This window comes from Megalobrama amblycephala, linkage group LG12, assembly GCF_018812025.1.
Source record: "Megalobrama amblycephala isolate DHTTF-2021 linkage group LG12, ASM1881202v1, whole genome shotgun sequence".
NCBI classification, from domain to species: domain Eukaryota; kingdom Metazoa; phylum Chordata; class Actinopteri; order Cypriniformes; family Xenocyprididae; genus Megalobrama; species Megalobrama amblycephala.
In genome coordinates this window covers 31,277,079-31,304,663 of record NC_063055.1, presented here as the reverse complement: position 1 = coordinate 31,304,663, position 27,585 = coordinate 31,277,079, and the positions used below count along the sequence as shown (strand labels likewise).

At 38.7% G+C, this 27,585-nt stretch overlaps 1 protein-coding gene across 1 annotated transcript; it reads right to left on the bottom strand.

The window, feature by feature from the left end:
* Positions 1-594: 594 nt before the first annotated feature.
* Positions 595-26,493, bottom strand: kdm5c (lysine (K)-specific demethylase 5C). The gene is given in 28 exon segments (XM_048210583.1): positions 595-1,521; positions 1,607-1,772; positions 6,977-7,176; positions 7,262-7,313; positions 7,405-8,172; positions 8,556-8,678; positions 10,635-10,814; positions 10,908-11,046; positions 11,132-11,504; positions 11,507-11,516; positions 11,624-11,856; positions 12,777-12,901; positions 13,002-13,183; positions 13,483-13,677; positions 13,798-13,917; positions 14,708-14,870; positions 15,569-15,750; positions 15,851-16,009; positions 16,138-16,257; positions 16,438-16,596; positions 18,232-18,473; positions 18,648-18,768; positions 22,228-22,362; positions 22,933-23,103; positions 23,316-23,438; positions 23,548-23,625; positions 23,940-24,090; positions 25,862-26,493. Coding segments are annotated over 27 exon segments (4,686 nt in total). The 5' UTR covers positions 24,087-24,090; positions 25,862-26,493; the 3' UTR covers positions 595-1,501.
* Positions 26,494-27,585: the final 1,092 nt, after the last annotated feature.

The following is a 27,585-nucleotide window of genomic DNA, read 5'->3' as shown; positions in this document are numbered from 1 at the left end:
TGGCTAACTTAGTACAGCACTTTTGGCTGATGCTTAATTTAGGTGACGCTCACTACTGATATTCATAAAGGCTGTAAGGTGTCTTGCTCACTGGCACACTGGACCTCAACCAAAACAAAACAAAAAAACATCCCTACTCGAACTCGCAACTTGTCATCCCACGTTGTAACGCACTAAGGGTACGTTTACATGACAACGATGTACTAAAAACAAAAGATCACAATATTGTCAAAACAATCGCCGTTCACACAGATCCATGAAAAGAACTAAAAACGTATTATGCTGCCAGGCCAGTAGTTGGCGATGTCACTTTGTAAAGAAACACTACGCGCCTATAGATTTAACATGTAATATGCATGCGCATGATGTCACAGTTTTCACAAATTTCTGTTTTTGTAGTTTACACAGAGACAATAACAATATCGTTTTCAAAAACTTCCACTCTGAAACGCTTTTTCAAAAATTTGCGTCTTCAGGCGCAAAACGCCATTGCCGTGTAAATGAATGGCCAAAACACAAGTTTCCCGTTTTTAGTTGAAAATGGTATCGTGCAAACGCCCCAGAGGTTACCACCATAAAAGTCATTAAAACAGATTCCTAAAACAATTCTAAACTTTTATTTTCTAACAAGAGTGAAAAGAAACAAAGGCAACATTTAAATGAAAATGTTTATACACAAACTCACGACAATGCGTGTCTGCAATAGCAATACCAATAATAATAATAATATAATAATAGAATTATTAGAACCCCAGCAACAAAATAAGATGGAAATAAAGGGAGTTAAAGTGAGATTTTGTACAGTTCTGTGGAGAGGAAGAGGGGTAGAGAGCAGGTAGCTTAAAAGAGACAACAGTATCACTGAAAGGAAATGACAATGAAGACAGTAAAACTCAGAGGAAGAGGAAAAGAGAGAAAAGACTATGCAGTAACCTATCTTAGGAAAGTAGCACCAGAACGTAAATGCCTTTGTTTTTTCCAATCACACTTTCAAAATATTGTACTAGTTTATTCACAATGTCGAGTCTCCATGACAAAATGTAAGACTCGGTACAAAAAGAATACAGGTGTCGTTGTGGCAGCAATACCAGTCCCCTGCTAAACGCCCCTCCTCTGCCTGGCTGTCAAGTGTGTGTGTGTGAATACCTGGACAAGTCGTATAATGCAGCACACGGCATTTGCGTTAAGAACAGTTTGGTACATCTATATTGTACAGACAGCTTAACTGCAGGGCAAATCCCATTTTATCCCTCCTCTAAGGGAACAGAGATCTGCGGCCTGCGTCAGTGAACTGTTCAAGATGAGGGGGGTGAACAGAGGCAAACGGGAAGAAACGGAAGAAACAGGAAAAAGTGCAGTGGTTAGTAGGGTGGAGAGCGTCCATTTGATGGGTTGAAAAGAAGAATTAATGTGAGCTTATTATGTGGGGAAATGAGCCTGAGCCCTGCGTTTTTCTGTCTCTGTGGTTCTCCTCTCAATCGCCATCTGCCCCTCCACAGCTTCAGGAAAACATCACAAGATCTGCAAGAGAAGAGCAAGTCTGTCTGTTTCTGACAGTTCTCATGAATAAAGTGTGAGCTTGAGACCAGTTCAGTTGAATAGGTACCTCTGTGTGGATCTGAGGGGGGTGTGAGACTGACTGGTTTCGTCTTCTTGCATTCCGAAGCCTCTGTGGATTTAGGCCCGCCTTCAGTTTTCTGGCTCTTTCTCTTCCTCTTGGAGTCTTTTGACTTGTTGCCACGACCTGAGCTTCTCTGCTCCTGCAGCTCAATCTGATTCACACAAAAAAAGTCAAGCCTGATTATGAGGGCCCAAATATGGCAACAAAGAAACATTTTTTGAATGAAGACAAACAGAAAACAGTGCCTTGAGCAGCTTGAACATGATGATTTACAAATATCTAGAATAGTGAATTCAACTGGTAGCTATATAGGTGTTGCTTAAAGGAACACTCCACTTTTTTTGAAAACAGGCTCATTTTCCAACTCCCCTAAAATTAAACAGTTGAGTTTTACTGTTTTCGAACCCATTCAGCTGATCTCCGGGTCTTGTGGTACCACTTTTAGCATAGCTTAGCATAGTTCATTGAATCTGATTAGACCGTTAGCATTCGCTCAAAAATGACCAAAGAGTTTCAATATTTTTCCTATTTAAAACTTGACTCTTCTGTAGTTACATTGTGTACTAAGACCGACGGAAAATGAAAAGTTGCGATTTTCTAAGCCGATATGGCTAGGAACTATACTCTCATTCCGGCGTAATAATCAAGGAACTTTGTTGCCGTATCATGGGTGCAGCAGGTGCAATGATATTACGCAGCGTCTCATAAAAACGTCTCCATGGTTACAAGGCACGCTCCCTGTGCAAACGGGGTCACAGGCGCTGCATAATATCATTGCGCCTGCTGCACCCATGGTACGGCAACAAAGTTCCTTGATTATTACGCCGGAATGAGAATACAGTTCCTAGCCATATCAGCCTAGAAAATCGCAACTTTTCATTTTCCGTCGGTCTACACAACATAACTACAGAAGAGTCAAGTTTAAAATAGGAAAAATATCAAAACTCTTTGGTCACTTTTGAGTGAGATGCTAACGGTCTAATCAGATTCAATGAACTACGCTAAGCTATGCTAAAAGTGCTACCGCCAGAGCCGGAGATCGGCTGAATGGATTCGAAAACGGTACAACAACTGTTTAACTGGGCAGTGGTTCCCAAAGTGGGGGTCGCAAGACGGCGAGGGAGGGGTCGCAAGATGATTTCCAGAAATAAAAAAAAACAAAAAAAAAAACACTTTTTTTTTTAAACGATTAGAAATAGCATATTTTATCAATAATTGTAACAAAATACTAAAAATAGTAGTTAAATTAAAAACCATGCAAATAAAAAAAGCCATCAACCTTTCGATTTTCCTTCCCCTCAACCGTGACTCCTGAGGTGATTACGACAGATTAACGACATATTAGCAACAGCATCAGATGCAGCAGGTCAATTTACAGCACCATGTTAAACATTCAGACATGTGCACATAGGTAATTCTTTAGGGTTTAAGCTTTGGATATTATTTTTGTCAAAATGAAACGTTGGTTAATATCGACCAAAAAAGACAACGCAGGGAGGCCAGCGGAGGATAGTGGAGAAGCACCACCGTCATGCCTTTGCAGTACATAATATGTAGCACGTGCTACATATTGTTTTCACATATGCAGTGTTTGCAGTGCACAACTGATCCATAGCTGTATATCACAAACAGAACATTTACTTATTTTTTTATTTCAAATCCAAAAGTTGTTTCTGAACATGGCGTGTCAGCAATTGCGATTCTCTTTGAATAGCTACACTATATTTCATAATGTCACGTTTAAATGCACTACATTTAAACGTTTTATTCATTTCATTACTTTATAAAAGTAATACTTTAGATTTATATATTATGTTGCTCACGCAAGTGGCAAAACGTATAAACAAGCTTATGTTAAAATTACAAACATTTTAAATAAAAACTTAAAATAGACAAAAACAGGCGACTCTTGTCTTTTCTTTCCTTTTAAATTTTTTTTACTAGAAATCCCTCAGGTCATAAAGAACTTGTTTTTCCACCTTCACGAAGAGACGAGTGCTATCGTATTTTTTACTTGTTCAACTAAATGCCTGGTAAGGTGTCATTTTCCTTGCTTTACCTGAGGCAAAAATAGCCATGTGTAACTGTGTTACATAGACTTTAAATTATATGCATCTATGGTGAAATTACTATTTTTTTTTCACGTCAATACATGTTTATTTTAATGCGAACAATGTCGTTTTAATTCAACGCTGTGCAGCACAGCAAAAATAGACTTGGCACGGAAACGATCGCTGCACTGCTGCAGACGCACCGCTCCTGGAACGCACTGCCGGACCGCATCTGCGTGCAGTCTGAACGCTCTAATCCGTTAATATGGGCACAGAACAAAAATGCACACTGCAAACAGGCGTTAGTGCGTGTGCGCCATTGCGCACAATGGTTGTATAGCCTACTTTAACCTCCTCCGAGGACTGTGGGGGTCGCAAGTCACTGGCATCGTTATTTTGGGGGTCGTGGGCTGAAAAGTTTGGGAACCCCTGCTCTAGGGGAGTTGGAAAATGAGCCTATTTTCAAAAAAGTGGAGTGTTCCTTTAATGCCAGGTACACTGCATGATTTTTCAAAGTTGGCTGATGGCTGTTCTTCTCATACTACACAACTGTCTGGGATACCATTTAGTTGCTGTTGCGTGCACATTACATGACAGATCGACAACAGATTATACATTTCAATAGGAAGAACTGCCGACAACTGTCTGGTCTACGTTTCACAACCAAACATACGTGAAAATTGATACAGGAAATAATGCAAGATCAAAGACTGGATTTCTTTTTGTTAAAATGATGCACATAAGAAGCTCGTGATCCAAGTTATCTGTGTGCTGATTTGCAGTGAATAATAATAAAATAAAGACTCCCACTAAACTTACCCTCCATCTTCTGTTCTCATTGGCTGTAGGCCATAGCTGATGTAATTTTTTTGTCAAAATACATTTCATACTGCATGACTCTTGAGTCACTAAATATCTCAGGGGCATCAGTGCATCTCTCAGAACGTGTCTTTGATCATACACACTATGCGATTGTCTCTCACATGAACAAGCAACAATTTGCCTCTAATTTTGGGAATTTGTCTGCTATTTCCATGAAACTGTCAGGGAGTGAAAAACAAGGCTAAAATCATGCAGTGTTTCCTGCATAAGTATGGCAAGAATACTGGAATTAAATACATTTGTCAATATGGACAACAGCGCTTTCAAACAAACAGCCTTCACAAAACATGACCTCAGAAAAACAAACAGAAAAATGCAAAACAATTGTCTAAGCAGAAATGCTAACCATTCAAGTAGGACGAGGTGTGATATCATTAACAGGTCAGGGGCCAGTTGAATAAACACAGCCACTATGTTAAGACTGTGTCTTAAGAACCAGTTAGACAGATTACGCCTTGGCTAACTGCTAACTTGTCATTCTTTTTAGATTCAAATTAGACCAGTCTAGCTTTTTTATGTAACCAACTTAAAAGTTAGTAATCTAATTTGTTCGTCAAGACTGGTCATAACTTTTTTAGGTTTAATCTAATCAGTTCATGAAACTTGCCACATGTCAGGAAAATAAAATAAAAGGAAAAGAATAAAACAGGGCAAGGGAATTAAATAAGGAGTAAGTAAAAGAAATGGGACAGGAAAAAGAGAAAAGGAAATAAGACAAGGAACAAAAGAAAACAATATAAAGAAAAGGGGCTGTATTCACAAAACATCTTTAGGCTAAAAGTAGCTCCTAACTTGCTGATTTAGGAGAAAAAAAAAAAGGGTGTGTCAGTCCTAATTTTAGCACTCCAAAATTTTTGCTCTAGGAGTATTTCACAAAGAATTTTAGCATTAAAATTAGATCCTAAATCTGTGAAACGCTAGTAGTCGTCAAGAGGACTCCTAAATCACTAAGACCAAATCACAAACAATCCTAATGGCCTTTGCTCCCAATCCGCCTCAGCAATCAACTCAAAGACACTGAACACTATTGAGACAATAGTGATAGAGCCTTGGGTGCCGAACCTTTTCTTCATAAATGAAATACATATTTTGATTGATAGACTTGAATCTACAGTAAAACGCAAAAAAATATAGCTTTAATAAATAAATGTCTGATCACCTGTGGCAGTTGTTTTCACGGGTTTATGATTGAATAGAGTAAAAATATAAATAATAAGCATATTTGGCATGCTGTCCAAGGGGATCGAGGACTCCGAGCTTGGAATTTAGTCCAAACCCAGAGTTCTCCCCCGTATCTCCAGCTGAGAGTGAGGAACGGGGTGGCGGAGGGATGCAGAAAACTGTCGATGTACCAATAGGTGAGTCAGCTCTCGTCTGTGTATACTACATACCTCCTCTCGAGCTGATTAGATAGACCGTTCCTCCCAAACTTTGTTTATAAAACAATTTATCGCTTGAATTCTGCAATCTCTTGAGATGCATCATGCAGACATGTAAGAGGTTGACAATTAGCTGAACATATACTAGTTTACTAAGCGTTCATTTTAAAACCTTTATTTGAATATGGCAACGTGATACCTCATTCTACAGTATTTCTATGATTAAATCACTGACAGAGTCTCCTCGCCCATCAACCAATCACTGTGTGCATAGTTAGTAAACTAGTTGACATCATCCATAGCAACGAGGTCAACCCCGCCCTTACTCTTAGCTTAAGACTTCTCTTTATTCCTTAGTAAAAGTTTGTCTCAGCAGCTTTGTGAATAGGTTAAGAGAAAACTATTAGCTAAGAACTTTTACTGCTATTTAGGAGAACTCTTAGTGGTAAGATAAAATGTTTTGTGAATACGGCCCCAGAAAAATGAAATGAACGGAATAAGACAAGAGGAGGAAAAATAAATGGGAATGAAAGGAAAGGAAAGTGAAGTGAATTGGACAGGAAAAGAGAATTAAAGAAAAGGTAGTGAAATTAAATAGAAAATGAAAAGAATAGAATAGAAAAAAACAGGAAGTGGAAATAAAATGTATAGGTAAGAAAAGGGGAAAGAAAAAAAGAAATGAATAGGAAAGAATAAGAAAAGAAAGGAAACAGAAATAAAGAAATGACAATAAAGGACAAAGAAAGAATGGAAGGAAAAAAGACAAAGGAAAAGATGAAAGGGCAAAGAAATGAAAACGAAAATAACGAATAGAAAGGAAAATGAAATGGAAAAGAAAAGGAAATGGTAAAGAAAAAACAAAGGAAGAGAAAAGGAAAGCTGCTGCCTGATGCAAATAACTATCACGGTATATTAAGCAGAAGTGTTCATCCTGAAATGTGGTAATTTGATTTCAATTAGTGATATTACATTCACTGCTTACAAATGTAACAAAAATGGTCTTCACAGCATAAATCAGGTGATCTGAAACTCTCCTCCCTCACCTGTATGAGCGTATGCAGGGCATCATGTGGCGGCTGTGATGCCGCCTGTAGGATCCTATAAATGGTGTGTGTCTGGTCAAGCGTGACCTCCAGCAGGTCTCCTTCTAGCTGAAGCTCCTCCAGCTGCGCTCTGGTGGATGTGCTCAGTTCGATCACCGGCCCTTTGAGACATGGCACTAGTGACAACAGAGACTCCACCCCTGACAAGAGAGAAGAACCAATGGGTTAAAAATAAATTTAAGCAGCTTGATTATTCATATCAGGGAGGCTAGTGAACAAACCAACCTGTAAAGTCATGAGTGCTTAACTTCCTGGCAATTCCATTCTCACAGCCAGACTGGACAGGAAGACAAAAAAGACGTTTTACAAATATGTTTGTGTTTTTACATTTGTTTGATTTCTGAAATGTTACAGCTGCACTTCCTTACCGGTGTACCATTAGCAGCCTTCTCTTCACTTTTTTTTGGCGAGTTCACTTCCTCCGTCAGATCGATAACACCATCTTCTGTTTCCTCCGAGTCAGACAGCACAATTACAGTATCCCCGTTCCATTTCTTTTTCTCAACTGGTTCTTCCTCTTTTATACTGACCATTTCCTCCTTCACTTGTTGCAATCTCTCTAACGCCCTCTGTAATTCTGGAGCGTCTAGTGCCTGTTTGGCTCGACCCTGCCAGTTAATGGCTCTCTCTGTTAGACACTGTAACGCCTCTCCCTCTGGCAGGCGTACAGGTAACCTCTGCAGCGCCACCAGCAGGGCTAGAATGGTTTCTAGCCGTGGCCGCCGGGATCGTTGGCACCGCGGACAGAGGAAACGTGTATTCCAGTCCCACCAGCAGAGGGGCTTTGTTAGATGTGTGTCGGAGGAGCCCAGCAGTGGTGGAAAGGGCACACAACCTCCGTGGAACCAGTCTTTGCACAGATGGCACCGGTGAAGCAAGGGGCGGGGTGGACCACTGCACACGCATACTGATTGGCTAGGGTTGAGGGAAGGGGTGGGTCCACCATTCAGCAGTACGGGACTGTCTGAGTTGAGGGGCGTGTCTGTCTCCATAGAGTCACTCTGTTTCCTTTCCATCTTGATGCCGTTCTGATCACCGCTTGCTCCTTTTTCCACACCGGGTTTAGTTAAATTAACCTGCTGAAGGCGAAGAAGGGCCTCTTTCTCCAGACGCTCCCCCTCTTTGAATGCCATCACCTGATATTGATAACACAACTCAGATAAATATGCAAAACCTAATCAACTTACAATGCAATTGAAAAAAAACAAAAAAACAAACTAGGCTGTGTTCCAAAACCTAGTGAGCTGCCTCAGCATCCTAGAGCCAAAAGTATACATACTTTGTCTTAAATTATTACCAAAACATGCATCTTTGGAGGCAGCACAGTTAAGTTGCTTACCGTTTAGAGTAACCTTTGCATCGGAAGAGTACTTATGATGCCTTAAAATACTGCCTCTGTAGTCAGCTCACTAGGTTTTAGAACAGAATGTTTGCCATACACTGAGTCAGACTAACTGGTAGTGTGATGTATGAACACACTCAAAAGGATAAAAACAGTTATGTGTAAACAGTAACTCACGATAGCTCCTGGGTCTCGAAGGTCCTGAGCAGTGAGGCCTAATACATTGACATCAGAATCTGCTTCAGTACCCAACGAGTTCTCCTCCCTCTTCTTGCTCTTCTCAACACATGGGCACAACACCTGCACAAAGGTGGGGTAAAACTAAATACTGACTATTTTTGATGCAAGAAACTAGGGCTGGGCGATATATCGCATGCGATTGTCACGCGCATTTCGTCAGTAAAGCCGGTTCCCTGATTGCCGCTAAATCGCCATCACCTGCTTTCAAATGAAGCGCCATTTAATAGACAGAGCCGTAGTTCACTGATAAGCTACGCAATATCGCGTTCATTATCGAAGGCAATTCATCTGCGATAATGAACGCGATATTGCGTAGCTTATCAGTGATCTACGGCTCTGTCTATTAAATGCCGAATAACATGATTTCAGAAACAAAAGGTTTAGATGGCCCCTTTAAGGCAGCATTAAGGCCCTTATATTCTTCAAGCAAAATTGAAGAAAGAATTGGTGTGATGTAATTTTGAAGAAAATCAGTCCAAAACAAAGTTTGTTTCAGTTTGCCAAAGCAAACTTTCCAGAAAAGTTTGCTCCAGGCTGGTAAACGTTTTAGCACTACTATTGGTTCATGGAAATTACATAACAGGTGTGCTCTGGGGTTCCACTTTCTTTGACGTGGAAATCTACAGTTCATTTATTCTGTTTAGTCCATTGAGCTCAGATGCCCATCAATAAAAATATGAACACACTGGAGAGCTGCCTTATAGTAGAAATTGAAATAATTCTAATTGAACGCAGCACTGACAATGTTTTTTTTTTATGTTTAATACTATAAAGATGTTACTTTAAAGGGTTAGTTCACCCAAAAATGAAAATTCTGCCATTAATTACTTACCCTCATGTTGTTTAAAACCCTTAAGACTTATCTATTGCTTATCTTCAGAATGCAAATTAAGATACTGTATGTGACGCATGCATGTTCTGCAGATGTGAGAGCAGACACTGTTGCGGGAACGTGCGTATTTTGTAAATTAAGTTGTAAAATGCGTGGAGGTTTTTTTTGCGCAATCCAAGCACTCGCATTGCTTCATAAAATTGAAGTGAAACCACTGGAGTCACATGGAATACTTAAATTATGTTTTTACTACCTTTCTGGGGCTTGAAATTGGTAGTTGTGTAGGCTGTCAATGGAGGGACAGAAAGCTCTCAGATTTCATTAAAAAGATCTTCATTTATGTTCCGAAGATGAGCAAATGTCTTACGCGTTTGAAACGACATGAGGGCGAGTAATTAATGACAGAATTTAAATTGTTGCGTGAACTAACCTTTTAAAGCAATCTATTGTATAAACTGCTGAATAAACAAACATGTCATGACTTGACTGGAGTGCCAAATTGCAGTGATGGTGCAAACATATTCACAACGCTATGATCAGAGGCCTTCTTATCTGCTATTTTCTCAATGTCATTTTTATTAAGTGTTTATTTTGTGATTGAAAGGAAGGTGCTCAGCACAAATGTGACCCTGTCTTAAGTCACACCGGTATATTTGTTGCAATAGCCAACAATACACTGTATGGGTGAAAATTCCCGATTTTTCTTTTATGCTAAAAATCATTAGGATATTAAGTAAAGATCATGTTGCATGAAGATATTTTGTACATTTCCTACCGTAAATATCAAACATTTATTTTTGTGAGTGGATATGCGTGCTAAGGACGATTTTCTCAATATTTTGATTTTTTTGCACCCTCATGACTCCAGATTTTCATTCAAATAGTTGTATCTCGGCTAAATATTGTCCTAACGAACCATACATCAATTGAAAGCTTATTTAATCAGCTTTGTACAAATCTCAATTTCAAAAAATGTACCCTTATGACTGGTTTTGTGGTCCAGGGTCACAAATTTACACATTCATCTAAATGTCGTTCCCAGCAGCACGGGTGGCATCGAGGTGTTTGCTTAAAAAGAATACCACTTCTCAGGCATTTCAAACTGCTTTACACCCCTAAGCAAGGAACGAAAAGAACTTTGCCATGAATATATGAGGGCCTTTAGAAAGCATCAGTGTGTTCACCTCCAGCAGACTGTGCTGGCTGTTCTTCTTCAGGAAGGTTTTGCTGGCTTTCTCTCTCCACGAGTGAGCACTGGCCACCTGCAGCTCCAGCTGCTTCAGCTCCTCCATCTTCACTGGCAGGTCCCGCCCAATGGCCACCAAACCTTCCAGGTCATCCAGACACGGGTAGTGCTCGCCGTTCTTCTCCGCCAGAGATTAGAGACAGAAAAGACATTCACACTTAGGCCACAACCACCTTGGTCCACAGTTTATCATAACTGGCTAAATAATTACCTGAATTTCCTCTAGGTCCGTGACCCAAGCGCGAGCTCGGCTCAAGCAGGCCTGCAGGGACAGGATGTTAGGCAGCTGCACTGGTATTAGCTGAGCCTCGTTCACAATAGCCTCCAGTGTCGACAGATGGTGTTTCTGCCTGCTCGTAAGAGACAATTGAGAGATGAAAATGGTGGCTGCATTGGTGTGGTGACATATTCCACCCCTCTCTTGAACCAGCTCACCTGTCCTCCAGACAGATCTGTGCCTTCTCCTCCCAGCGCTCGGCTATAGTCAGTAGCTCTTGCAGTTCAGCCATAGCAGTCTCCACTGATATGCTCTGTGGTACGTTACAACCCGCCTCCATTAAGTTCCTCAGCACAGCTAGAGTCACCTCGCTCCCCTCTGGCCCTAACGTTCGCCTGACCTCTCCCAGCCAGCGACCCTGCTCCTGCAGCCCGCTCAGGAGCTCACATGCCGGGGCAATAACGGGCAGCGATGCTCCCTCCTCCAGCAGGGCCTGGATCTCGGAAGCCGCGGGCAGAGGAGAGTCCTGCTTCCACTCGCCCTTGGAGCGGTCAACCAGAGCCTGAGCACGTGAATCAAACTCCTCTATCTTTGCAATACCGCCTGGAAAAGAAGAGATGGTGGTTAGGCTTTTAAACAGATGGCTGCTGACATCTATTGGGCTAACGTTTTATGCGACACACCTTTGGCCTATTTTCCCTCCTCCTTACCTGCACTTCCTCCTGCTGTGTCATAACACAGGGTAGGTTCTGCATGGTGTCCACCAAAGTCCTCAACTCCTCCAGACTCATTCTACTGCTCTGGCTGCTGCTAAGGAGCTCTGTGCTTCTGCTCTCACACTTGCTTATGTCTGTGAGAACTGTGTTGAGGCGCTGGAGCAGCTCATTATTGGGGAACTTCTTTTCAGCTGCCTCTTCTTTCAGAACCTCCAGATCTTTAATGTCTGAAAAGAGAAGAATGAAGATCAGTCATAGTTAGTGGTTCTCAAACTTTTTTCCCACAACAATGGACACTCAGTTTCTGTACATTAAGTTCAAGATTCCAAAAGTTTTAAGAGCTGAATGTGCTTCAGGGTTCCCCTTTTTTTAACCAAATGACTTTTCCAGGCAGAAACTGAGTATTTAAATAATAACATCTGTATTTAAATAATAATAATAAAATCCTAGTAAGACTTTTGTTCATCTTTAGGACACAAATGAAGATCTTTTTGATAAAATTTGAGAGCTTTCTGTCCCTCCGTAGACAGCTGTGAGACTACCAAAGTTCATAAAGAGATCATAAAATTAATCCATATGAATTGAGCGGTTTAGACTGAATTTAGGCTTTTATTCACATTTGAAGCGTCAACATGTCAGGTGCGTAGCTGTCTATGGAGGGACAGAAAGCTCTCAGATTTCAAAAAGATTTTCATTTGTTTCGAAGAAAAACGGAAGTCTTACATAACTAGAAAACTTGACATAACTAGAAAAAAAAAAAAAAAGTATATTCATTATAAACATGACCATAGTGTTTTAAGATTGTTAAATTTACATGACTTAACGTCTAGAAATCACACTTTTAATCATATATCCAGGTTTTCCAAGGCCCTGGTCCTTTAAAGAAAACAAACAAACCATCGTTGAGGAGGTGAATTAAAGATCTATCTTGATTTTTAGTTGTTTTAGCTTGTTTCAGAACTTGTTTTGCCTCATTTTAAGTCTTCTTGAGGCCCCCTTGGACATTCTCCAGGCTACTGGTTGAGAACCACTAATCTGTCTAATATATGGTTTGACATACTGATTTTTTTTTTTTTTTTGGGTATGGACTTTGACCATTTGCACATTCTCAGAAAGACTAATAATAACTATTCACAAACGCAGTTACCTATTTTGTTGCCTTCTTCCTGTTCTAGGGCTTCCTTCACTCGGTTGGCCCATGAGTCAAAAGACTCAGCGCGAACTTTCAGCCGATGCAACATGGCCAAGAGTTCATCCAGAGTATAGCGATACCTTCAAAGAGGAGGTACAGAGAGCACATAAGACACTTCCTGCAAAACACATCTGTAACCAAGAACATAAGAACTCACAGACAGGCAGAGTTCTGGGTTACCTGAGGTAGAGTTTTTCACTGGGGCAAGAGCAAAGGTCCTGTGCATGATAGAGGCAAACAAGGCGCTCTGGACAGTTCGAACATGCCAGGGCCGAGAGGAAGCAGGTGGTCTTACATTTGTCACACTGCCTTTCATCATCAGGGAGTAACTCAAAGGCCTCCCTTTCAGCTTCCTTTATGCCCTGAGAGATGATACCACAACACAAAAATGCAGTCAGTCAGCTTTTAAAAGGCCAGCAACTTAAAGTATTTGTGTGTTTGTGTAGATAATGGCAGTTTTGATCAAGAAGTACAAAATCAGCATGACCTTTGGTCTGATTCAAAACCTAACAAGATACCTACTGAGCATTCTGGGTAGGTTAATTATAAACAATGCAGGTTGTTTTTGAGCATTTTAACAAAATACTTTGCAAGGCTGTGCATTCGACTGTGTGCATACACTAGTGAACACGTAAAAAAAGAAGTATGCTCAGGGCTTTACCCTTTCCAGCAGGCTTTTGCGTAGTTTCCTCTCCTCTTGTACAATGATGAACATCTCCCTGTGTGTGGCGGCTGCCAGGTTTAGATCCAGCTTCTCTGGGCAGGCCGCCATCTTGCAGGTGAGTTCCTCATGAGAGAACACACAGTAGCGCCTCAGCCGTCGGTAATGCTCGATACAAGAGCGCCCTGTGGGCAGCTAGCAGAGAGACAGGAAGAGCAACAGCCTCGGTAACTCAGAACAGGTAAAGTATATTTAAAAAGTAGATCTTCAAAGATCTAAAATCAAGGTGCATTTATGTGTGTTGTATTTCTTTACCCAGTCTGCAGTGCAGAAGTTGACTGCTTCTGCAAAGTTATATCCCTGATTGAAACCGCTGTGATAAGCTCGTGGAAAAGTGATGACGAACTCCCCAGCACACTGATTGGTCCGAACCACCTGTCAATCAAAAGACAAATTATGACTAATTCATAATTCACATGATGTCACACCCTTATATGAATGACCACCTGGAGGGCAAAACAAGGTTTTCTCCATTGCCCACAAATTATTTTTACCGGGTTTGTACTAAGTATTAATATTAAAAGACCAAACTCAATATACACCATATTAATGATGCATACTATGTACAGGCAAGCAGATGAACACAGAATATAAACAATGCAGTTTCTGATTAAGCATTTTTCCATAGAAAACCATTATAAAGAAAAACCTCAACCATTTAGTGTTCATCTGTTCGCTTTTATATAGTATACATCATCAATAAGCTGTTTTAGTACATTAAGGCACTTTAAGTGTTTTCCATGTTAAGGAAAACGCTATTTTTAGTGATTGTGCTGCAGTTGTATGGATGTTTTGCCCTCCAGGCCTAAGCGTCAGGTCTTTCACCTGACCGAAAACAATGAATTGAGATCAGTGTTTTGAAGGCCCGTTCACACAAAGCATGACACATCAATAACACCACCAAAACTCTTCACAGAGAACACGCACATTTTTGTGTGAACACACACACATACATATATATATATATATATATATATATATATATATATATATATAGTACATCTATTGTTTTAACCAAAATTTACCAAAAAGAAATTTTATAGAATTTCATAGTTTCTTCAGGCCTCATGACACATTCTTAAATTAGTGGTGGCTTAATGATACAACCTCATTACCATAAATACACTAATGATAATGAGTTTGTGTGAGTTTTTGTATTACAAACCGGCACTCCGTGACTCATGAGTATATTTGGGTTCATGATGGTGACAAGCTGGTGAAGCAGGTCTGGCTGGAACTCGAAGAGCTCAGGTGTGAGTTTCTTCATCACCTCCTCTAACTTCTCTGCAGCTGATGATGGCACACCATACCATGTTTTGGGCTCACCCCTAAAACAGAGAAACCAAAATCAACATTTTTCAATGTTGTCCAAGGCGCATCAGAAAGCAATTACATTACACAAACGATATGGTCACTAAACACGTGCTTTCCCAACAGATTTTACAACTGAAAAAGAAGACAAAGAAGTCAAAGTAATGCAAGATATTTCAGGGAAAACCAAATAAAGTTCAAATAAACTAAGGACTGACAAAAGCAAATATTTTTGTTGTAAAAAAAAAAATAAAAAAATTACAATTTAAAATAACGGTTTTCTATTTCACTACATTTTAAAATATAATTTATTCCTGTGATAGCATTTTCAGCAGTCTTCAGTGTCACATGATCCTTCAGAAATCATTCTAATATGCTGCTTTGGTGCTCAAGAAACATTTCTTATTATCAATGTTGAAAACAGCTGCTGCTGCTCAATATTTTTAAGGAAACCAATACATTTTTAGGATTCGTTTATTAGAAAAGTACAAAGGAACAGCATTATTTGAAATAGAAATCTTTTGTAACATCATAAATGTCGTTGTCACTTTTGATCAATTTAATGTGTCACTGCTGAATTAAAATCTCAATTTCTTTAAAAAAAAAAATCGTATTGATGTCAAACATTCAAACAGTACGTGTACATTTACCAGAGCTTCTCCATTGTAGGACCCAAAAGATGTGACACAATACATAAAGCCTCTTTGTGCATTACCAGTGTAAATAGTTGATAGAGTAACTCCAATGGTCCTCTATGTGCCAACAGAAAGCGGAGAAAACCATGCCCACATACAGCCATGGCACCTTCATGCCCGAGATATCTGCATTAATGTGGCACAATACTGACTGCTCCAACACTGGCATAACGTTCAGATTCCAGCCGCTCCGGGCATATTCCTGCAATAGGAACAGGGTGGAGAGCTTAATTTTTCTCTTCTTGACAAAAAACAATGAAAAATGAAAAGAAAAAAAAAAGGGGGGGGGGGCAATAACAAACCTCTTCCTCATCTGATAAGTGTCTCTTGCCATTGTTAACGGGAAAACCACTACCAAATTCTTTCGAGTGAATGTCTGCACCATATTCTACAGTTACGTCCTCTTCAATACTACTAACCAACCGCCAAAACTCCTTTTCAACCAGCTCTGTGGGCACCATCTAAAAAAAAACAAAAAACACAGAAATGAGTAAAGGACCAATTTAGTGTCAATAAAACGATTCATACTTGAGCATTAAGTGTCTGTGGGGTCTCAATATCGAGTAAGTGGAGTAAAAAAAACACTCACATGGACAGGCATGTTGAAGTAGTCGGCTTTAAAAGTGTCGGCCATCTCACCGAAGCTCTGTAACGTATACTCTCGCGTGGCCTGCTCGAAACCAAACGCCTCCGATGGCTTTTTACACTCCTACACAGAGAAAACACACATTTAAAGTTGATCGCTATACCAAGAACAATAAGCAGCAAAAAAATCTCAACAGTCACTTAAAAGCTCCACACACATATGCTAAATAATTTACTAAAACAGAATATCCTGTATATCACACCAGAATAAGGCAAGAATAAATTTCTGTCTGGTCTCTCTCACCTCTGCTACACATTTGGGACAGCGCCAGTTGCCCTTGGGTGGGTCTGTGAGAGGAGGTATCAGGCAGAACGTGTGATAATTATCATCGCACCCATCACAGAGCAGCAACTTCTCGTCCTCATCCCCACGTCCGCACATCCGACATACAAACGAGTCCACCTGGTGAAGATTTCAGTTAGTGCATGCAAAAGATAACATTCCTTAGTCTAAAGTTAGCAAAATCAAACACGTTGGTTTATCTTGAAATAACATCTGGGTCACATTGAAAATTATCTAAATCAGTGGTTTTCGACTCGTGGGCTGCAGCCGCCCAGTGGGTTGCCGTGGGGGGGGCTGCCATTTACTATTAATAAAAAGAATAGATTTGTTAATATATGTAAAAATGTTTAATATAATAATTCAACATTTAATGAAATAAAAAAAATATTAAAAGTGTTACTGTGTATTCACTATTTAAGTTGTGTTAAGAATAAAATCACCAATTTATCTACAATAATTTTGCTGCTTACAGTTACTGTCGGCTACAACAGATTTAAACATGGATAAATGGTTGTCAGCAGAGTCGCTGAAAAGGACAAATGCAGATGTTTCTTCATTTACAAATTCAGCAATGCCTGACATCAAAAAGACTAAAAATAAAGCTAAACAAAGAAAATACAATAGTGACTACTAGCCAGTGCTAGCCCACATGTGTGGGAGCGGAGAACAAGCATGAAATGAAGCTCTACATTTTTTAGCTTATTTTAGCTTTACTTTATTTTTTTTATTAGCTGCACACGTTATTTTACCGGAATAAGCTTCACATCAAGCTGTGTTCACTTATTTGCCCTCATTTCACACAACGCATGCTCGCTTTTCGCTTTCACTTTCGCCCGCGAATGTGTCTATTTACAACATGCTTTTGCAACATAGCCAAAGACATCTGTTGATCTCTTGAACGCCAATCAGAGGTGTTTAAGGTCGTCAGAATCCACTCACCGCTCAAAACGCCAGAGTTTTTGTTCAGAGTTATACAAGCTCGTGAATCGCCTCATTTTAATAAAGTATGGACATGATGTAAAGAGTTGTGTAGACAACTTCATTTATTAACAGCCATGTACAAGATGCAAATGCAAAATTCACTAGCCTACGCGACACAAATAGTCAGGTCTGTTAAATTCTTGCAGTGGGCTGCGGAAACGTACGTGTTTGGTTGTGTGGACCATGAGTTGGAAAAGGTTGGGAACCACTGGTCTAAATTAGCACTACTGCTCGTGCAAAAGACTTATGACACACTATTTGTCAGTCCGAATAAATCCAATCCGATATCAGATTCTGGGAGTCCTGTTTTTAATGTACCCCAATCCGAATCACATATTTGTTTCCATGTGCATTACATGTATTCCAAACAAAACTTCATCCCAGTCGCCGCACTCAGAACTGGATAAAGTCAGTGCAATATGACTAGATGTCAGCTTTCTTTTTAGATATGCAAGAAAAGCTTTTTAAGCAAATATATAGTAAATATCCAGTCTCCTTCACTGACCAGTTTGAAAGATGTAAATATAAACATATGTACTTTCATAAGATGTAAACATATGCAATACAAGGTATTTTTTAATCTGAATGAAAAATTTCAAAAAGTTCAAAATTTAATTTGGATCAAGGCTTCTCAGTCCAATTCAGCCATCAATCCAATTACTAACAGATTATTTGGTAGCATGTAAATGTAGTTACTGATTCAGATGTCTCAGAAGCACAAAAAAAAAAAAAAAAAAGTCAACTCTTAAGTCCAGATGCCTCTCTCAAACTTACAAACTGTGGGTTATTGAGGTTGCGTCGGAGTCTCATGGTCATCTTAGTGCAGGGTTCATCGCCGGGGTCATTAGGATCAGCAATGTGACTTTTGTCATCATCAACATCCTCCTTGACGATGAGATTTGGGGGTGGAGGGGGAATGTCTGGATCTGCTTTTGTGACCGGCGTCTCTCCTGGTTCATCCTTCACAGATGCAGAGGCAGCACTGTCCCGCACTATTACCGTCTGTGGCAGTTCATCTGGAGAAAGGGTTTAATTACTATATATGCAAACAGAACTGCACTTATAGTAGAACAAAATCATATATATATATATATATATATATATATATAGGAACATATTTCAATTTAGCTATTACAATATGTTATGATCACAAAAATGTGTGTGCATCAGATGCAACTGCAGACACAAACCTTTCTTCCGTGTCTTGTCTCGAGGTACAAGACCCAGCCCCATCATTTTAGGTCCAGCCCCATAGATCTGTAGCTTCTTCAGCTCAGGGTTTTTCTCTATGTCTTCCTCTGTAGGCTCCGGCTAATGGATGCAAGTGAAAGACTGTAAGTGAACTACATGGACAGAGGTGACGAAATATCTTGGGAGGGTTTTTCTTACCCCTATATTTATGAAATAAAGCTTGTTTAGGATGGAACGTGACTTCCACTACACTAAACAGCTTTTCCATGAGGGATCCCTGACTGTTCATGCTATTAGGCTATTATATTTCCACTACTTTTCTCATTGCTGTAAAGCATCAGCAGTGTCGGCGTAATCCTTTTTGCTCAAACTACAATTCAAAACTGAATGAAAACCACAGATTTATCGAAATAAATAAAAAATGGTTGAGATAGCACTGCAGAGTGATAAAGCAAAAGCAAACATGCATAAAGTTAGTTTTGTGCCAGACTTGACTGCTATCAAGAGAAAAAGCAAATATTTAACAATTTAAAGAATTAATACTGAATGGCATTTCTGAAAGTCTGTTATGAAATGATCGACTGCTGAAAGGGCTGGGCAATAAAGCTGTCTTTATTATGTTCAAAAAAAATATCTCTCTATATTTAAAAATGTGAAACTTTTTTCAATCAAAAAAAAAAAAAAAAAAAAACCACCAAAAAGCCCTTGTTGTCAAGTACTTTCAAAATGTGTAATACAAGTAAAACTCCAGTCAAAATTTATATAAATGCAGACAAAAAGTTTTCCACAGCAATTTTTCCTAAACAAAACAGCATAAAAAAACAGCAATATTAACTTAAATATTATTTATGCTTAAACAACTAACAAATTAACTTTTAACAACTAAAAAAATGCCACACAGGGACTTGGAACAAAAAATTGGGTGAAAACACAAAACAAATCTTTGAGAATTGATATCTAAATCTCTTCATTGAAAAGAACAATTTAAATTATTAATGAAAAAGAACTGAATGTACCAACTTAAATGAGATACTATTAAAACAACTTCCTTAAAGTTCTTATACTTAGAGAAACCTGTCTAATGACAGTCTAACATATTGCAAAACTGATTATGTTGCTTAATTTTTACATCACCAGTAAAATCACAGCAAACATATCATAAATATTTAAAATAATCACCCAGCCCTAACTGCTAAATGCCTTAAGTATGCAGAAGCACATGGATGTAAGCATTACGACCAGATTAACATCCGTCACGTCAATCACAGTGTTTCTTTACGTTCCGTTCCTGAAACCTGTGTCATCGTAAAGCAAAAACTACTCATTTTAGACTTGCGGCAAGACGAACACAAATATGAACCAGCCATTAAGAGAACAGCAGTGACTGACAACAGATATGCATATCATAAGATTAGAAGTAATATGCAGCCCAAAGAGGGGCAACCAGTCCACCACCAAAGAGGAAACGTAAGCAAGCCAGCATTGCTAAAAGTGTGACAAGACAAGCGAAGTGAAATGTGTTAGATGACTGTCAGACACTGAGGAAGATGGGAAGGATGCACAAAGAGATGAGCAAAAGCAAGAACTGAAAGACGAGAAACAAGAGCTTCTACATGAAATTAGACACCCAGCTAAGCGTGAACGACAGCAAGAGGTCGAACAAGGGTTTTTTTGAGAACATGAGAGAACATTAGCATAGGAGAAAGAAAGTGAGGGATAGGGAGGAAAGGAAAGAACAGAGGGAGCGAGAGAGAGAGCGAGGCAGTACCGAGGAGATGTGTTGAGAGCCAGTTGTAAGAGGGTGGTGAGTTGGATCCTCTGGACCCTGCATGGGGAGACAACAACCAAAACAAAATGGATTCCAGAGAGAGACAGAAGGAAAAAACAACAACCATGTGCGACAGGACAGAGTCAATCGGGGGATGGTGACCTATTAAAAATGTGTATTATTATTTTTTTTAATGTCTGAAGTGATTTAACTGTAAGCCAATGGCATACTGTTTCAGACAGAATATTAAGGGAAAAATCAAATCAGCATGTATAAAACTGTACAACTGTACAGTTGCAACAGTTTTCTTTATTTGTTGTATTTGCACATGATTGTTCAAATAATAACAAACTTAACCATTTATTTAAAATAACATGACAAATATTACATGTATACCAGTGGGAAGTTTGGACACACCTGCACGTTATTTAGTATGACTATATTTGCCACATTTTTAAATAATAGTAGAAAGTCTTATTTATGAAATAGCTCAAGTAGATGTATGGGAATTATGTAATAAAAACATAAAACAAATCAAAACTATGATAGCTCTGAGCTCTGCACACTCTGGACATTCTCTCACCCAACTTCATAAGGTGTGTGTCCTGGGATGATTTTAGATTTTATTAAAAAAGTACCAATGTTGGACACCTTCTATGCACTATACAGGGTCCCAATTACTGGTTATAAGAAGTTACATTTTTAAAGAAATTCATATGTACGCACAAGTATGTGTCAACAAAACTCGTTTGAAACATTCAAGCATAGGGCTTTACATCAAAAGTTGTCTTTGAGAAAAATTCAGTTATGTGTGTCCGACTTTTTCCTGGTAGGGTATTTTAGTTCTTTTTCATGATTGAACTAGGATGTAAACCAAGAGTACAACTGTTTTAGACAAAATATTAAGAGTGGGGAAGGGACATGTGATTCGAGGGATGGGCGGCAGTCTCATGAAACAATTACAATTGTTCAGTGAATCAGAAATTATTAAGGCGACCACATTAGGTTTCCTCTCAACTCTAAACCTATAAAGATGTCTGCAGCTGATACTACAGTTTATTATCGCTAATGCTATGAATCCATTGACCAAGCTAATGTAATGGGCAGGCAAATTAAAAAGCCAAATACCCGCAAAATAAACGCTGGGAAATGCTGCATCAATGGAAATGATTGGGATGGGAATTGCATTAATATGTAATGAAAACTGGTGGTTATGGCCAATGGTTTTAAAGAGACAAAGTGTAATGACAAATGAAAAGCAGAGAAGTGATAGAAAGAAGAGAGAGGGATGAGGGCAAGATGGACAATGCTTTTTTTCACAGCACAGGGAGCAAAGCATGCTGGGAAGTGCCTTGAAAGCATGGTCAGTGCTGATCCGAAAGCGCTCATACATCTCAGACAAAGCACAAATTCGGATGGATCCAATAAACCCTGGAGAGTTATACACCCATTAAAAGGAAAAGGTTAAGATCATCAGTATGCAACTTAAGATTACTAAAAATAAAGATTAGACTAGTTGGTTTTGGCACAATTTTGAAAAATCTAATAGAGCATACTGTAAAAAAACACTGATTTTGACATAAGTGATATAAATTACATTTATTTGTAAAGGTTAGACATGAAATTATGCTGTTTTTAAAATCACTGCACTGGCTTTTTTCAAATCCATTTTTTGTGTGACAAAATGAGCTAATGAAGAGATAATTTTACATCACAATGAAATATTGGTATAACAAACAAACAAAAATCAGTTCAATGACAACAAAGATTTAAAGAGTTAACCAACACATTAATCCAGAAACATCACTCACCTCAGGCTGAAGGCGATTGGCTCGTCGTCCATAACTGCTCATCTTGGATGGCGGGACAGATTGGCGGAGAGGAATGGAGTGGGGTTTGTATTCCCGGTCTACCTCATCACTGTCAAACGGCCTGGGTTTACATGGCTGGATATGCAGAACACATAATTGTCAACCTCACACTCACAATAATAAGGGCTGTGTCTTTTGCGACCACATTTATGTGAACCATATTCTGCTTAATGCTTTGACATTGACTGACATTGATTTAAGCATATTCAAATAAACTTGCACATCCTTTTACTCCTATGATTCTCTTCTGTAATTTTGGACAGTAGAAAAATTACCAAATGTAGGTCATAAATTTTCTTTTAATAACTTTAAAAGTATGACTTTCAGTAGCTTGATTTTTCACAATTGCATGTATCTAATAGTGAACACAAATTACAAATTAATAAACAAACAAACAAATAGTTTGGCGCTGAAATGAATGTACAGTTACAAATTCAGATCAACACAGGGTATGGGATTCAGGTTAATGTATATACACGTACCTAACGCTCGCATTATCAAAATATGATCAAATTCTGATTATTGAAATATTTGTGTGTGCATGTAAACACATTCAGTGAAACATGATTTTACTATAGCTCTTACATAATGCTGAATGTGTGCATATTTTCATAAAACAGCCCAAAAAAGGGTGAAACACTGTACCGGTAAACTGGCTCCAGACTGGAACATCTCAAATGGATAGACGATCCTCTCATAGTGTGACCTCAGGAGAGAGCCAATGTTTTTTCCAGGAGGATAACCGAGTTTCTGTGCCACGCGTGCCCAGCGTCTCTCCTTACTCACCGCCTCAAAACCTCCTTCCTCTGTCACAATCTATCACACAGGACATACAGCATTTAAGTTATGGACTTAAACCATTATGTCTTTCCAGTTTATGCTGTTCTAAAGATTTCTTGATATACTTAGGATGTGTTTACTTTAAAGTCTATAAAAGGCTAAAGTTCTGTTGACCATCTCCCATTTTGTTTTCCTATCAAGTTAAATTAACCAAATCTGTCAATTCCATAAAAGACTGCAGTATTGACCTTGGCCAAGCTGAACAGATCTAGAATACGTCGTTCTATGTTGGGGATCTTCAGAGAGGATCCTTGGATCTCCCAGAACTTGGCAATTCTGTCCAGATAATTGAGCTTCACTCTTGTCTCAGCCTGAGAAAATAAACAGATGTGTTTCACCGCTTAGTCAACATAAGAACACGCTTCACGCTTCACGGAGTAAGACGGGTGGGTGAAGAGTTCAACAGGATGCAGCTCTGACCTCGAGCTCATTGAGCCTCTGAATACGTGGTGTGAAATGGAAATTGTCCACCTCTACAGCAAATGGTGGCTGCCAGTCCTGTAATAGAAAGAAAAGTCCAGTTTAACTAACAAAATGTGAATATTTTCATAATGGCATAACCATAAAGGGATTGTTCACCCAAAAATGAAGAATTAAAGAATGATGGTACCCAAACAGATTTATTGAGCATTGCCTTCCATTCTAACTTGCTTTTCAAAATATCTTCTCAGAATATAGTTAGTCTTACAGGTTTGGAACAACATGAGGTTGAGTAAATGATCATTTACATTTTTGGCTGAACTATCATTTTAAATGTCGAAAAATAACTATCACATAGTAGAAGAAAAAAAGAAAAAGCATGAGATGATTACGGGTGGAGGGCGAATCTTGCATATTCCAGACTTTTCTGCTATCGGACGGATTTTAGCGATATATCCCAGTGGATCTGCAAACTCCTCCCATGACGGTTCAAACACTGGACATTCCGGCGGCGGAACAAACTCCTCCCCTCCATCCATCGCTCTGAAAGCAGACAATTCAAGAAAACGAAATGCATAAGTTCACGTAAATCAAACACTACACCTTCTAAATCAAGAGCAAATTGAATCACGTTGGTCTTAAACAAGCAGAATGAAGTTTTGTATAAAACAATCATATTCATCATTCTTGCTGTTACACTTAACTGAACGTGACCCTTTACATGGTTTTACGAACCCTGAAATCATTTTAATGAGATCCATTGTTTTTATTTACCATTTTATAGAAGTTTTTTGTTAATGTTTTCAAACAACACTATCATCCATGAAAACTTTTGACGTACAATTAAAAGTTCACCATATTGACGCCATCACTAGATCCATATTTTTATTAAAGTAAAAAACATGGCAGAACAGGTTTTGCATCCAATAAACTATATGAATTCATATATGAACTAATCAGGAAGTTTAGCAGACAAAGGAAAAAGTCCTTCCACAAGTACACTGAAGAACTGGAGAACAGAAATTCATTTCCTAGAAGCATGTATAGAAAATCACCTTAATTTCTACTATAATGAAACATCATATCATTTCTAACTTCAGAAATCCCCTGATTTTGACCTTGTCTTCCTCTCAATCTCAGACCAGACAAATGGGGGAGGGAGCGAAACATAATCATTTAGGCCTTGTCTAGAAAACACAAATAGCCTATACATATACAGCCATTGGTTTCACCAAAAGTGTGCCTTATAAACCAGGAAAATGCCTTATATGACACACGCCTTTAATTTACTACTTACTACAAAATTATGTTTATACTGGTATCTTCCATGTTATGAAAACGACAACAAAAACGCACCACGTGACAAAAACGTTTCACACTTCATTTCCCAAGCTAATAATGACGACATTAACTTCTCGTTTTAACGGATTAATCATAATAAATGAATATGAACATATAAAGTTAAAAACAACAACAGTATTTCGACCTGTCACGCTCAAATGATATTTGATTCAGATTATATAAAGTTTAGCTATTAAATCAGATAGATGTATTTGACAATGGCGTGACAGACGCCTAACGTTAGTTATAAATAAAATAATGGTGGCAGTGGCTCTCAAAACCCAGTTAGCTGTCTCTACCTAGACAAAAGACATTAGAATTAGACAAAAACACATTAAAAAGGGCACACATAACGGTGAAAACTGCTTTCTAGTGTACACAGCTCACCAGGGTTTGAGACAGAGTCATAATCCCAAATTTCCTGTAGCTTTAGCCTGCTAACCGGCCTCAACTCGCGTGAGACTCGAGAAAAGCGTTTATATTCACTGTTAAAAGTAAGCGGAACAAGAATGTGGTGAATAGACACTTTTAAGACTTATACGTGAACATTATGTGCACTTGGGATTTGCGTAGAAAGCACTTTTATACAAGTAGCTGGTTAGCTGTTCGGCTAATGATCAAAACAATAAAGCCTCACCATCCGAGTGTCAGCGGACCCACGACAAATCCAACAAACGATTAATTTGACGTTAACGGTATAACGAACCACAACATGTCCCACAGTACGAAGACTTAAATAGATTATAAATCCAGTGGCAGGGCCAAACATAAGCACTCAATCCCAAGGAATGGCTGAGTTGTGGAAACGCACACCAGGTGAAGATACTTTAGCTGTCTTGGGTCGCAGGTATATGATGTGTGACATTAAAATGGATCATCTGATTGTCTATACCAGGTAAAACATAAACACTTGCGCTAAATCAATATAAATTTAGCCATCAGTGCAGGTTGAATTTGAACACCACAGTCTTACATTTTTTTTGCACTTTCTCTGAGTTCTTCTTATTCTTCGGTGTCGCCTGAGCCGGTGAGTTTTATTATTTGTGTCTTTCGGGGTCTTGTATGATGATGATCACGGGGTCTATTGTTCGGTAGAGGGTCAGTCTCTGGGTGGCAGTGGCTCTGCGGCCTCCTCGATCAGCCCATCCCAGCACACACACACATAACACTCACATACACACTCTCTCGGTCGGTTTAGAGGGATGATGATCGCGGAGATCTTCTTTTCTACTGACTCCTGAACGTCCCGTGTAAGTTGACGTTTTCTTTATAATTACCGTTTCGAGCGCGTGCACAAAATACACGTTGTTTCCAATGTTTTCTTTCCTCGTCACCTATCCACCGTTCATCCTGTCTAAACTACACGCCATCTTGGTTTCATCACGACCTAAGCACAACTCTCTAAAGATCCATTGATCTCAGTTGGGAAAACACGCACTTGACTGGATGCGAGCACGGTCTCATCCCTCCACGCTTCTAGTTACATGTAAACTAGTCCGTTGGACTCGTCCGATTTAATGCAGTTAGACGTAAATGATCGTGCTGGATATAACGGCAAATGCCTGATGATTTCACACGTACCTTAAAAGTGGACTATAAATTATATAATTCGAATTGTGAATAGTTGTGTGGTGTACAAGTGATGCAGGTAGAAGAGCGGACGTGACGCGGAGTGATATTTCACCTCTTTCTTGGAGAAGTAGTTCCAGTGAGTAAAATTTGCGCAGAAGAGGTCAAGCGATGTGTGCTAAAAACAAATTGGATAGCGACAACTAGTGGCAAATCATCAACATAACTCATCCATTTAAAGGGAAGTAAATTATGTCATCATTTACTAGTATGTGGGTTGGGTTGAGTTTTACTTTAGTTTGTGGGTTGGGAATTTTTTCGGTTTCCCATAATACATAATACAATCAGTTGAATCAGATAGTAACGTTACATAATCCAAATTATGTTTATTACTCAAACTACATATTTTTTTCCTCCTATTTCTTGTCTACATTATGTACATGTCTGTAGTATACTTTAATAACCAATAACAATAATGACAATATTAATAATAATATGAATAGAATATTAATATGTAATATTAATTAGGTTATTCACAATATGAATATTAAATGGGTTTTGCACAATTTCTTTTTTACTGTTTTGGTAAATATTTATGTAAGATATCCATGTAAGATCAGGTCTGTACAATATTTACTCATCTAAAACTTAAATATATCAACGGAAATAGGATTAGAACTGTTGAAATGTAATTTACACAACAATAAAATGATTGAATGTTTAATAGAACAAGTCCTTTGCTTATATTTATCAACTCTTAAAGGGATAGTTCACCCAAAAATAAAAATCTGTCATAATTTACTCACCCTCATGTCGTTGCACTCTCAGTCACTATTTGCTTTCATTTTATGGAGAAAGAGGCAATGAAAGTGAATGGTGACTGAGGCTGTCAATCCTTTAGCATTCTGCATTTGTGTTTCACAGAAGAAAGTCTTACAGGCACCAAACAACAATTTAAATTTTTTGGGTGAATTATTCCTTTAAAGATTATGCAGTTTAAATGTATTATATGGCAACCTTAATCAAAATATCCTCCTGAGACCCAGAAAAAAAGTTTTTTTGAATTTAGTATTTTTTCATGTCATTACATTGTTTAAACAAATGGAGAAAAAAAAGAAAATAAATAAA